The sequence below is a fragment of the Brassica oleracea genome, chromosome C4, assembly GCF_000695525.1.
Source record: "Brassica oleracea var. oleracea cultivar TO1000 chromosome C4, BOL, whole genome shotgun sequence".
NCBI classification, from domain to species: Eukaryota; Viridiplantae; Streptophyta; class Magnoliopsida; order Brassicales; family Brassicaceae; genus Brassica; species Brassica oleracea.
In genome coordinates, this window is record NC_027751.1 from 49,379,567 (window position 1) to 49,393,410 (window position 13,844).

The 13,844-nt window shown below is 34.9% G+C and overlaps 2 protein-coding genes, 2 non-coding genes and 1 pseudogene across 5 annotated transcripts; 2 read left to right on the top strand and 3 right to left on the bottom strand.

Moving 5' to 3' along the window:
- Positions 1–1,568: 1,568 nt before the first annotated feature.
- On the bottom strand, positions 1,569–1,651 carry TRNAL-UAA. Its single transcript has one exon. It is a non-coding gene; the product is annotated as a tRNA-Leu (tRNA).
- Positions 1,652–1,946: 295 nt separating this feature from the next.
- LOC106342739 (bifunctional enolase 2/transcriptional activator) lies at positions 1,947–5,098 on the bottom strand. Of its 2 annotated transcripts, none has more exons than XM_013781760.1 (13): positions 4,942–5,098; positions 4,363–4,491; positions 4,241–4,288; positions 4,072–4,158; positions 3,898–3,978; positions 3,684–3,785; positions 3,516–3,596; positions 3,169–3,366; positions 2,877–3,071; positions 2,729–2,779; positions 2,528–2,668; positions 2,378–2,434; positions 1,947–2,275 (listed from the first exon to the last, which is right to left on the bottom strand). In XM_013781760.1, the coding sequence occupies exons 1-13, from the start codon at positions 5,005–5,007 to the stop codon at positions 2,195–2,197; spliced, it is 1,317 nt and encodes a 438-aa protein (XP_013637214.1). In that variant the 5' UTR covers positions 5,008–5,098; the 3' UTR covers positions 1,947–2,194. The 2 variants fall into 2 exon arrangements, with proteins under 2 accessions (XP_013637214.1, XP_013637213.1); XM_013781759.1 differs by having other exon boundaries at positions 3,169–3,384; positions 4,942–5,007.
- A 3,036-nt stretch (positions 5,099–8,134) lies between these two features.
- On the top strand, positions 8,135–9,314 carry LOC106339136 (annotated as a pseudogene).
- A 984-nt stretch (positions 9,315–10,298) lies between these two features.
- Positions 10,299–10,371, top strand: TRNAR-UCU. Its single transcript has one exon. It is a non-coding gene; the product is annotated as a tRNA-Arg (tRNA).
- A 446-nt stretch (positions 10,372–10,817) lies between these two features.
- Positions 10,818–12,445, bottom strand: LOC106340910 (embryonic protein DC-8-like). Its single transcript, XM_013779744.1, has 3 exons — positions 11,599–12,445; positions 11,322–11,500; positions 10,818–11,242 (listed from the first exon to the last, which is right to left on the bottom strand). Exons 1-3 carry the CDS (start codon positions 12,391–12,393, stop codon positions 11,020–11,022), a joined length of 1,197 nt encoding a protein of 398 aa, XP_013635198.1. The 5' UTR covers positions 12,394–12,445; the 3' UTR covers positions 10,818–11,019.
- Between the last annotated feature and the right edge of the window lie 1,399 nt (positions 12,446–13,844).

Here is a 13,844-nt window from a genome sequence, read left to right on the forward strand (position 1 = left end):
ATATTAGTGTATGAGTTTTATATGGAGTAATCTGAGTTTTTATACGGAGTGATAACACATTTCGTAGTTTGAAAAAAATAGGACCATATATTGATCAATGTTGTAGAAAGTTGCTATATTTCTAATAAACTATAGTTTACTGCATAAATATAATGCATAATCTAACTTTTTTTTAATGGTATACGTACTATGTAAGCGTATAGTTTAAATATTATATATAATATAATGCATAATCTAATCTTTTTTTAATCTTGTATGTACTATGTATGTGTATAGTTTAAATATTATATATAATATAAAATACTCAAGTTTTATATAATTGTAAGATATAAACTATTAAAATTGAAATTGAAAAACTTTATGTATCTTCATCCCCACGACTAGGTGGTGCCCAAACAAATTTAGTGACTATATATATGGAAATTTTTCAATGCAGTTTAATAATATTTGCTCAATATTTCAAATCGTTGAATGTATAACAATATATATGGCATTACTTTCCGTTATATATTCACAGATTAGTATTCGAAAAATTATTAGAGGAAAGTTTTGACTCAGACCAGTATTCGTATGGAAATTAGAACAATATGTGCTACAATTATTTATTAATTTAAAGTCCTATACAAATTATATTCAATTCCTTAGATCAAGCACCAAGATTCTGAAATTAAGGACTCAACCCATCACAATACGTCAATATTCGATCAAGTTAATTTACAAAGTTAATTTATTGATTTCTTAATTATATTACTTTCCATAATTTTAAAATTGACAGCTAAAAGTTAAGGATTAATTTGATTTGATTTAGATGAGATAATACTCTTTTCTCTCTAATCTTTCATAAGCAAAACCCTATAAGTGATCCCTATATATAACATTAGACTCAAATTCATCCACATCAAAACCTACTATTTTTCTACATAGAAAAAAAATCATGAATTTCGTGTTTGATTTTGCTTACATTGTTTTTTATCATATGATAAGGTCGATTGAAGAATGTGATTAACATTGATGGGTTTCAAAAATTATTTTTGAACCTAATGATGTTCCAGAAATCGATGTTTTCAGAAAGAGATATATCATTTCGTTACTGAATTTGGTAAATATACGTGTTTAGTTTGGTAAGTTGATACTTTGTTATGGCTTTCTATAGAATTGCAAACCAAGAGTTCTGAATACACTTTACAGTTGTTGTGGTTTTATCAATTTTTTATTTGTTTGTTTATAAATTTGTTTCTTTCATATTTTATTATTCTGTTGCATATGTTTCGTTTTATTTTATATTCATAATTTATATTATGAAAAAATAATGCTCTTGCTGTTTTTTTTTGTTTTATCTAAAATTCATAATAAATTTATACAAGTCTTTACTTACTCTTTTAGATGTTTTATTTCCATAAAATATAATTAAAATACACCAATAAATTAGTCTATATAGTTTTAAATTTATAATTTCTTTTGGTCCATCATTCCGCGCTCTGCGCGGGTTACCACCTATTATTGTTGCGAAAAAACGATGATGTCTACTAATCTATTTTTTTCAACTTCTTCAGTGTGAAAAGTAAAATTGCAGGCTGTGGGGTTCGAACCCACGCGCACTTATGTGCAGAAGAACTTAAGTCTTCCCCCTTAACCACTCGGGCAAACCTGCTTGTTGAAAAATAAGGTGTATATCCGTATATCACTTGCTAGTTGTTTACAACGTCTGAAACCGAGAAGGGAAACGATTCTGGTTGATCCAATTAATTTGGTACGAGTGCCTTTACGCTCTAGTGATCTTACGAGAGTGGAAAACTTATGGAAATGTTCAACAAACGCAAACAGACTTTTTTCTTATAGTGTGCGGTTATAAGTTTCAAAGAAACACATTTTTACCAGACATTAGCAGCCACAACATAGACCAATTTTGCTGATAAAATCACCCTCTACGCCGTTTACACAGGAAATTAAGAGAAGCCGAAATTAGATTATAAAAGAAGAGCTGCTGTCCTCTTTAAAGGCAGAGCTATCTCAGGTTTTTTTCTTACAAAAATAAGCAACTTACTCCCAACAAGGGCGGTTCGGAAAATAAACCAACGAAGGGAGAAAAAAAAAGCAAACGTATGTTTTTATTAAAGCAAAATGGACCAAACACAACTCAGATCTGTTTCTCGTCACAAAGGAGAGCACTTCGCTTCTAAGAGCTGGCACTTGTCTAGTACGGCTCCACAGGCTTGCGGAAGTTGGCTCCAGCGTAAACTGCCTCTGATCCCAACTCTTCCTCGATACGCAAAAGCTGTTCATGTTTTACAACAAAGCAATATTAGTCAACAAAAAACTACTGTGCTCTTGATACTTGTTAAACACACAATGATCATTTTGGTTTGGGATGTTTTACCTGGTTGTACTTGGCCAGACGCTCGGACCTGCATGGAGCTCCGGTCTTGATTTGTCCCTGGAGAGAGAGAGAGAGAGTACCAAACGAGAGAATCAGACAACATGGAATTAATTGGTTGCTTGGTAACGTTTTAATTGGTTTCAAACTTACAGTAGACAAGCCAACAGATAGGTCAGCAATGAAGGTGTCCTCGGTTTCACCACTTCTGTGGCTGGCCATCACTCCCCACCCTGCTCTCTTCGACATCTTAACTGCCTCAATACTCTCTGTCACTGACCCGATTTGGTTAACCTGATCACCGAATATTTAGTCAGTAAATGTCGAAAGATTATAATCTGGGTTGGAGAATACCTTCAAGAGAAGAGCATTGCAAGACTTCTCGGCGATTGCCTTTGCAACCCTCTGGAATGAGAGAGACAGAGATATAAGCACTTTGAGAGATAGAGAATGCAAGGAAAATAGACATAAACTGGTAAGACCATCGGGTTATGTCACAAACCTTGGGGTTGGTGACCAACAAATCATCACCAACAATCTGAACACTGTCTCCACACTCGGTGGTCATCTTAGCATAGTGCTCCCAGTCATCTTGGTCAAATGGGTCCTCAATGGACACGATTGGGTACTCAGCAACAAAGGACTTGTAAAGGTCCTTGAGAGCATCTCCAGAAATCTTCTGAGAACCATTGTTGTTCTGCAGAGACACAAACAGAGGAATATCTTATAAGTCAGGAATGATCTTTGCGTTTTATCCTAAGAAGGAAGTAAATAATAAGGAAATAAAAGTTCACCTCTTCTTTGAAGTTCAAGTCATAGGTCTTGTCTGATGAGTAGAACTCGGAAGCGGCAACATCCATTCCAATGACGACCTTGCCAGTGTAGCCGGCCTTCTCAATAGCAGTCTTGAGCAATTCAAGACCTTCCTTGTTCTCCTGAATGTTTGGGGCAAAGCCACCTTCATCACCAACATTGGTAGCATCCTGGCCATACTTCTTCTTGATCACAGACTGGAAAACATATGGAAAAAGTTAGTTAGTCCACAGGAATTAACTGAAGTTACAGAAGCCGAAATAGGGAACACAAATTTTGCATATCATTTACGAGGGCATCTCAAAAACCACAATGATTTGAGGTTTACCTTCAAGTTGTGGTAAACTTCAACACCCATTTTCATGGCTTCTTTGAAAGATGAAGCTCCAATAGGGAGAATCATAAACTCCTGCAAACACCAATACCCAATCCCAATCAGAAATTTTCAAAACTTGAAATTTAACATTTCAAAGAAAAGGAACCACAACGAACATGCCTGCATAGCGAGCTTGTTTCCTGCATGTGATCCACCATTGATGACGTTGAAAGCAGGAACTGGCAGAACAATCTTAGGGTTACCAGCAAGATTGGCAATGTGCTGTACCCAAAATACCACGAAAAAGGAGAAGCTTAGAACATCTAGAAGCCAAAACAATCAAGTAGCCAAAGTAGCAACAAAGCTTTATTACGAGTTCGCAAGATCATCCTACCTTGTAGAGAGGAATTCCACTGACAACGGCTCCAGCTTTGCAGACAGCAAGAGAGACAGCAAGGATAGCATTGGCTCCAAGCTGTACAAAAAAAGAACCAAAATGCTCAGTAATCAGAATCGTCTTTCATTAGTAAAAAGAATACATAAAACATGTATTTCCCTTGGATCACACCTTTTGCTTGCACCAACCCCACTCGTTCTGGGTTCCATCAAGTTCATGGACCATGAAGTTGTCAATAGCAGTCTGCTGAGTCGGGTCCTACAAAAAACAACCAATAAAACACATGAACGTCAGAAAACAACCGAAACAAATTTAAAGCACTAATCAAAGAGAGACTCACCTTTCCAATCAACGCTGGGCCGATGATGTTGTTCACATTGCCAACAGCCTATAGACATCAACAAAAAAAAAAATCAGATTTCATTCACTAAAATCAAAAAGACCACAAACGCAGTCTCTCACCTTAGAAACACCCTTTCCGAGATAATCAGATCCACCATCCCTAAGCTCAAGAGCCTCGTAGATACCAGTGGAGGCTCCACTAGGAACAGCAGCTGTAACCTTGACACCATTTGATGTGTGGACATCGACCTAAACAAATCATCAGATCAATCATTAGCTTCGTTACTATTAATCAAAATCCATCACTAACTAACAAAGTAACGTGAGATCCAAATATAAACAATAATCAAGGCCATGATCGACGATGATACATCATCATCTTCTCACGATCCACAAGAAGCAATAAACACAAATCTATAGCTCAAATCGCGATCGAAACGCAATTATATCGTTCTAATAGCGATCTAAACACAAATCTATAGCTCAAATCGCGATCAAACACACAATCTATAGCTCAAATCGCGATCTAAACGCAAATCTATAGTTCTAATCGCGATCAAAACACAGATCTATAGTTCAAATCGCGATCGAGACTCAAATCTATCGTTCTATTCGCGATCAAAGCACAGTCTCAGTCACCTAAGCTCAGATACTCATAATACAAACAAACCCACGAGAGCTAAGCGAGAAGAGGCAAACCTCAACGGTGGGGTTGCCACGGCTGTCGAAGATCTGCCTAGCCTTAACGACGGTGATAGTGGCCATGGTTTCGAGTAGATCTAGAGGAAGATTGGCGATGAGCTCGAGGGTTTTAGCGAGCGGTTAAGAGTAGTTGGTGAAAGGGGCGAGGTCTGGTTTGGTATATAAAGAGTATATGGGTAAGTTAGAGCCGTTGGATTGTTTTAATGACAACCGTTGGATGATAAGGTAGGCTCGCTGGATGCCAAAGAAGACAAAACGATGTGCTGCACGCCTTTTGCAGACGAGAAGAGGTTTTTTAGGTGTTGATTGTTTTTAGATTTTAGAATGGTTTTTGGTTTTTGAATTTTCTTAGCCAATCAAGATTTCTAAAATGCTGATTCTCTAAAATTATGGAAAACCAAAACTCTTTCTACAGCCAATCAAGATTTTAGTAAAAGAGTTTTCCTATAAATTAGAGAAACTAGTTTTTACATGATGTATCAACTTTTAAGTGAAAAACCAAAATCCATGTTTTTCTAGTTTTTGTAGAGGAACACGTAGCTTTTTATTTATTTTTTTTTAGCTTTTTGATAATATTAATATAATATTTACCAACATTGATTAAATGTATATGCTCTAGAATAAATGTATTTTTTTTTGAAACACAAAGTAAAAATGTAATCTTAGTTTATAAATATTGTGTATTAGTCATAAACAAATTTATTATTTATTATTTATATTTTTAGTAAAATATGTTAATTTTTTTAAACATGATAAATTGCAAAACATTTTAATTGTGAAAATATATAATTTTAAATATTTTAATAATTATTAATTTTTTCAGAAATCATTTTTCATCTACTCAAGATTACACATAAAACTAATCACTTATATCATAAAACAATTGTCATTCAAGTTTTAAAATAAAATATAATTTATATACGAAAATTTCTAAATAGTTTATTATTTTAAAATATTTTAATTTTTGCAAATTATATCTATTTTATGATTAACATTTTATTATAATATATTTTTTATAATAATATAATAACTAGAAACATGTTACTGTATTTTATTTTTAAACAAAATCATAATATTTTGATAAACTTTTATCGTAACTTCTAAATATTTAATTGATATTTTCTTGTATTATTTAAAAGTAATATATAATTATTCTTTTAAAAACTAAAAAATACTGCATAACCAAAAACTAAAATCAAAATCTAAAAGCTAAAACCAAAAGCTGAAAAATTAAAAACAAAAACTGAAAATCAAAAACCAAAATCTAAAATCTAAAAACTAAAATCCAAAAACTAAAAACTAAAATCAAAAACTACTAAACAATCATCATCTTAATTTTCGTTTTTTTGCGGTTGCCATATGGTGTAGACTGGTTAAGTGAATTATTATTACGTGTCTTGTTTTTGTTGGTCGAATTGTGTTTTTTTATAATAGGATAGTGGACTCATAAATATAATAATAATACGCATATTTGTCCACTATATAATATAATAACTTAATACAAAATGATGATTTATTTCCCTTTTTGTCAACGGAGGTTTTTATTTTCCTTTGATCCTTGTCCAAGTAATAATCATTACGATTAGTTTAGTTTAGATTTTAGAACAAGTAATAAATATTTGGTTCTAGAGTTTATTCCATTTTCAGTTCCGTATATACTATTTCCATTTGTATTGCTATTAAAAACTAGAATTAGTGTTGTGTAGTTTCTAAAATAGGAAGTTTCATATATTGAAACATAATAAAATTGTAAATATAATTTGTCAAAATCAAAGTTGAATATAGTCAAGAGAATTATAATTAGTACAGTCTATAAATTAATACTCGATAAATAATAATCTCTATAAATTAATAAATTTTGTCGGTCTCAACTTGTCTGGTTCAAAATTTGACACAAATCGATAAAATAATAAAATAATAAAATAATAATTTTTTAGAAAATTCTATGTAAATATGTGGTCCCATTAAAATTATAAATTTATAATTTATATATATACATATTTTATATAAGTAAGAACCTATTATTATATTCTTTGTTTTATATTCACAATTAAATTATCTTTATATTTTCTTAACAATTAATATATTTTTGAAGAGATTTAGTAATATTATTTATAAAACCACATTTAAGTTCTATGCAATATATATTATATACACCAAATAATATAATATAATTAATATAAATGTCAAATTTCAAAAATAACAATTAATGTCTATACTAACAATTAATGTCTATACAGAGAATTTTGGCATGGTAAAAATACAACCATCATATGAATTGTCATTTTTACATTAAATGAGTTCAACTTTAGTTATTAACTAAATCGTGAAAAAATGTAAGAGAATTTTGGCATGGTAAAAATACAACCATCATATGAAATGTTATCTTTACATTAAATGAGTTCAACTTTAGTTATTAACTAAATCGTGAAAAAATGTAAGAGAATTTTGGCATGGTAAAAATACAACCATCATATGAATTGTCATTTTTACATTAAATGAGTTCAACTTTAGTTGATGACAAAAAAAAATTGTAAGAGAATTTTGCATGGTAAAAATACAACCATCAGATGAATTTTGTATGGTAAAAAAAATTAGCATTAAGCGGGTTATGATAGTAAAATTAGAAACATTATAAGTGAAAGCATATCAGTTATAAATTATCTATTTAATATTTTAATAAAATAAAATTATAAATCAATATTAGAAAAATAAACTAAAATCAATATTTAAAAAGATGAGATGAAAGTATCGATTAAGATCCACTCCATATTTTACTTCAAACGGAGTAAATATGGAACGTGGATGAAGGTGCCCTGAGTTCAGGTTCTATCGCGTACCATCCCTCGGTTCAGTTAGTGAGAGGGGTCTCTCATTGCTGGTTGTTGGGCTTGTCATGCGGATGTGAAAGCCAATTCGTTTGGTACTTTATATGGTGTAACCGTGCAAGTGTTAGACCAAAAAAACCCGTGCAAGTGACTAGATGACATGTGGGATCCTCTGATTAGTAGCTCTAAGTCAATTTATGTCATGTATACCAAAGAACTGCATGAAGAGAAACGCCAAATAAATGAGCTTTGACCTCGTGAAGCTAAATCGCCACCAAGTTAAAAAAGGCTTAACCCTATTGAGTCTTAATAATAGTATAAATCTACAACGTTAGTCTTGGCGTTCTTTACTAACAAGAAAAATGGCGGAAGAAAAATCCAAGAAGAGTATTGTTCTGGCGGATGACAGTGACGACGATGAGTACGCAAGTGAGAAATATTCAGAGCAGACAGAATTGAGTTCGATTCTAGACAAACTTAGCTTAGGACCAGAGAAAAAGAAGAAGAAACTCTTGATCTTAAGTCCAAATGGTCTACTTCTATACCGAGTCCATGTGCAAAATTTGCGTAGAAAGCCAGAGAACCGATCTCCAGATGCAACTTGTGGGCCAAATCTTGGTAACATAACATTTCAATTCTATTTGGTTACAAATATACGATGTTTTATGTTTTTATTTTTGATTTTTTCAGTGTATAAGAGGCCATTTGCTGGAGAGTTCATGAAGTTTTGCCTTGAGAGATTCGAAGTTGGGATTTGGTCATCTGCTAACGAGTTATTCATTTCATTTCTCAACTTTATAAGTATACTTTGATTTAATTTTTCATGGTTTTGATTGTAGGAGTAATGTCGATATAATCCTTAATATTGTTCTTGAAGATCTGAAAAATAAGCTGCTGTTTGTGTGGGTAAGACTCTTTTTTATCTTTATATATGGATATATTTCTTTTCATATATGCATATGCTATCTTACACTCTTTGTTAACTGTAGGATCAAAAACAGAGTACTAATTGTGGATTGAAGACACTAGAGAACAGTGATAAGCCAATGTTTTTCAAGATCTTTCTAAAGTGTTCCAAAAGTTCAAAGAGTTCTCTGCTTCAAACACTATTCTCATTGATAATGAACCCTACAAAGCTCTTATTAATCCTGTAAATAATCCAAATCCCTTTAATAAAGTTATATATCACTTTAGGTGCTGCTTCCAACTTTGATATATCTTGATTTGCATGCAGGACAATACAGGAGTATTTCCAGTTACTTATGATCCTACAGACAAAAATGATGATTTTCTTGGTATGCAACCAATATTTAGCATTTGATGTTTATCACTTATCTTTCTGTTTTGTGACTTGGTTATGTAATTTTATGCATGCTAGATCCAGAAGGAGAGTTCTGCTCTTACTTGGATGATCTGGCAAATGCAACAGACGTGCAAGCTTATATTAAAGAGAACTCTTTCGGACAACCCAAGATTGATTCTTCTCATCCTGATTGGTCCTTCTACTGCAAGGTCTCAAAGATTGTCTCCTTTCTAGCATGATAATATGTTTCTTGAAGTTTATTATTTTCCGTAACGCTGCTCTTTAGCTTACTATTGATCACACAAAAAAATAAGTTTCTAATAATAAATATGAACCTTCGTTTGTTTACCATCATTTTCTTATATCCTATCAATAACTATGATTATGAATCTAAGAGGGTAAAACCTGTGGGATAGTTTTGCAATCAAATTTGGCCATTACGGAGACCGTATTCTTACAAACTGTTTTGGATTAGTCTAAAGTAAAGAGGCAAGTCAAGCTTTTAGCCACTTGTACGTAGTGAAGCCAACCACAAGATTCGTGTTTCAGAAGTAATCAATGGGCATGCAATAAAAAATGACATCAGTAGGGAATTTTTTTTGATCAAACAGCATGCATTACTTAAAAATAGTTTACACTCCACCCAGGGAATTAGTAACAAGCAAAGAGAGGGCTGGTTTTGCCACAACATCAACGTCTCCATTAAAGTTTCAAGTAACAAAAGAAAAGGAAATGACATCAAAAAAGGACATATAGTGAATAGTGATAGATATCAAACATGATACCAAAAAGTTAATGCTGAAAACCTCCATTCTTCAATAGCTTGATAAGGGATAAGGAATTGCCGCCAGGGGTCAGATGTTTGAGTAGGCAGCAGTAACTACCACAAGACGGACAACAATAGCTTCAACCATAAGTGCTGATATACATGATTGCGAGACTCATGCAGGTTAGAAAGGGACAAGGGATTATCACCCGAGAAAATACCTTCAATACCAGAACCACCAGAATTGACGTCTCATGCTGCGTCTACCTTACATCAGTATGGAATAAACAGTGATTAACAAGAGCTAAACTTCATGCTTGAGAGTTAAGTAATTAACATTTACCATACCGTAATTAACTATATTTACAAGAGCAAAACTTCATCACAAATGTACTAAATTTAGTCAATAATATAATATTACAAGATCTATTGCAACATAATCGGAAAACAGGCGAAAGCGCCCGTGGCCTAATGGATAAGGCGTTTGACTTCTAATCAAACGATTGTGGGTTCGAGTCCCACCGGGCGTGCATCTATTTTTATTTTTATCTCCTTCCTTCCCTATGTTAAATTTTACATTTTAACCTTTAAAGGTGCAAGGAGTTGAAAATTTAGTACAAGAAGAGATATTAATGTATCTCATTGATCAGTACACAGTTATCCCCATTCAAGTGACATTTACTTGAGTTCCTTTTTACCTTTTTTACGGCTTGGTGAAAAACTTGCAGGTAGACAACCTCAGTTTCACTCCAACTCAAATATGTTTCAAGACGTACAGAATTGGAGGGTATTAACCAAAGTCAGATCAAGTGTTTTTTTTTTGGTATTGATTTAAATTGTTTACAAGAAATATGGTCACACAGTCAAGATAGGACGCACACTAAGCTGTGTCATTCTGAACTTAAGGAAAACCATGATTAAATGATGAAGATAGAGCTTTGAGTCCGTCGTAAATGTTAGACTCCAGCTGATGAGTATCAGAGTATGGCAGCTAATCCTCTAAAAGTCAACAAACATTCGCTCCCATAACCGAGTGACACATTAAAAGCTAGTCTTAAATAAGTTGCATAAATATAAGATCTCTCTTTTCCAAAAGAAGAACATAAAAACAACAACAACAAAGAGGGAAACATCAGAAAACGTCAACTGCTAGTCTGCTACAACAGATCCATCCGAGCTTAGAGCTTTCCCTTGTCTTTCCGAGCCTCATCCAGTGAAGTCGCCGCCTTACCAGGTTTTATATCTTCCACTTTGACTTCAACCACCGTCCTCCCCGTGCCTCCATGCTCACGTGCCGCACGTGTCTCCTCCACAATGTCCGATGGCATTGTCAGCTTGCTCTTTATGGCATCCGTCACATTCCCTAGTGCACCAAATATTGTCCCCTTCGCTTCATTACCCCTATATCCATATCATTAAACTAACGTCAAAAATGTCCCACAATAAATCAAGCTTCAGTGAACGTTACTAATATTTTTACCTAACCGCAGTAGAATCTTTTGTCTCGTGGGCTCTTTCACCTGCCGAATCAGTAACCTCCCTTGTCTTTTGAGATGCCTCACGTGCTTTCTCCCCAGCTTGGTCTTTGAGCTCTTTACCTTCGATTCTCATCTCCTCCATCTTACGTCTCGTTTCTTCTCCAGCTTCCTCCATTTTTTCCTATATTAACAAAAAAAATAAATGCACACATATATACATCAAACAATCCATATCATGTATGGTCAGCATTAATATGAAATAACACAATGTTTCCAAACCTTGACACTATCTTTCGTCTCAATAGCTTTTTGTTTGGTTTCCTCCGTCTTTCCAGACAAGAAACCCATAGCTCTCTTAGCCGTATCAATAGCACTATCCTTCAACTCTCCAAGCTTACTCACTCCAGCGTCTTTCCCTTCAGCCGCCTTCTCTACCGTGTAGTCCTTATACTCTCCCGCCTTGTCCACCGTCTTATCTTTTGCTTCAATAGCCTTTTCGGCCGTGTAATCCTTATCCTCTTTGGCCTTGTCCACCGTGTAGTCCTTATACTCACCCACCTTCTGAGCAGTCTTGTCCTTCGCCTCTTTGGCGTTATCCGCTGTATAGTTCGCCGTCTCCTTTGCCTTTTCTGCCGTCTTATCCTTCGCTTCCACCGCCTTATCCACCGTGTAGTCTTTGTACTCGCCCACCTTCGCCGCCGTCTTATCTTTAGCCTCTCTAGCCTTCTCAGCCGTGTAATCCGCCGTCTCTTTCGCCTTCTCAAGGGTTGCATCTTTGGCTCCAGCCGCTTTTTCTGAGGCCATCTTAGCTCCCTCACTGGTCGCCACGGCGGCATCGTGGCTTTTTCCGACAACAGCGTCTCTGGCGTGCTCGTATGTGCCTTGCACGGCTCTGAACACAGATCCTATCACCCCTGGCCTCTCCTGCTCTGGTAGATGTTCGACTGTTCTCTCCATTACCTTATACAATGCCACGTCATCGTCACGGTGTTTGTTTATGTCATGCAAGTCTTCAGCTGCTAATCTTGCTGCGACTTCGGCTCTCTCCGTCTTTCGTTGTTTCTCCGACGCCATTGCTTCGCTTCTCTACTTGTGAAAGGTTTCAAGTGATTTGTGGATTTTTGAATATTTTTGACTTGTGTTATTAGTCGAGGTGTTTTTGTTGCTTATTATAGTAAATGCTCCTTTTATGTGGAAACTCCACGTGGTAGATAGGCAGACGCAAGAGCTGCCACGTTATTAGCTTCTTTAAACTTCTTTTCTTCTTGCCTTCCAAGTAGCCTTTCGTGTGACACGTATAGACCGTTTATCCTCTTGGGATGTACCATGACACGTGGACCTTTCATGCATGGATCTTCATTGTTCATGGTCATGACTTAAGACATAAGCAAGCATTGATGGTCGGTCGTTGTATCAAACACCTCTGAGCTGCGCGAGGAATTTATATCTAACTGATTATTGATATATAGTCTATATGTTGAACATAAAAATAAAAACGAACCAAGAGTTTGCAGAGAATAAAGGCCACACTTAACCTTTTCACAAGGAGGCTATCTACAACTAAAACGGCACACCGTAATACAACAGAGAAGAGTGGTGACAGAATTAGCAACACTAATCTAAAACAAAATCACCAAAAAACGTGAAACGCTATAAAATTTATGTCAAGGCGAAGAAAGTACAAAGAAGTAGAGTCGATAAGACGCTTACGAACAATTTCATCATATCATACTATGAAGTTATGGGTTGTAGTACACAGCGCCGGTCCGGATATATATGGTGCCTCAAGCGCAATAAAAAAATATTGCTCTCTCCTTCCCAAAGTATAACTAATTTTGTTATATATTAAATATGTAATATAATGATATAAATATTATTAAAATTTAGTTATTTCTCAAAGAAAAAAACATTAGTACATTATTTCTTAAAGATAATTCTTGTGGAAGTCCCCTTGATCCAGTGGTTTGACTAAAGGCTCATTAATGCTTATACACCAGGAGATCTGGGTTTCGAATCCCAATAAAAGCGAATTATGGAGATTTATGGAGAAAAACATACATGAGATCTTCGACATGGCGCAAGGAGTACCGTCAGGCATGGATCTCATAGGACGGCTCAGGATGATGCAGTCAGACGTGAATCCTCATAAGACATGTAGAATTGTCGGCTGTAGAATCGTCTTGTAATATTTCTCATGGTTTGTAATAGCATAATCACTACAAGAAAACATCGGGATTCCGACGACAAATATCGTCGGTATGTCCTCGGAATAACGGTATTCCGAGGACATACCGACGAGAATGGTCGTCAGAAATTTTTCCTCGGAATTTCCTCGGAAAATTCCGAGGGAATACCGATAATTAAAGATTCCGAGGACATTTCGAAGAAACATTTCCTAGGACTGTTCGTCGGTATCTCCTCGGATATTTCCGATGGAACGGTCCTCGGAAACATTCCGAGAGAAAAGAGGTATCGAAATATTCCGACGAACCTTGGCCGTCGGAATATTCCGAGAAACCTTTGCC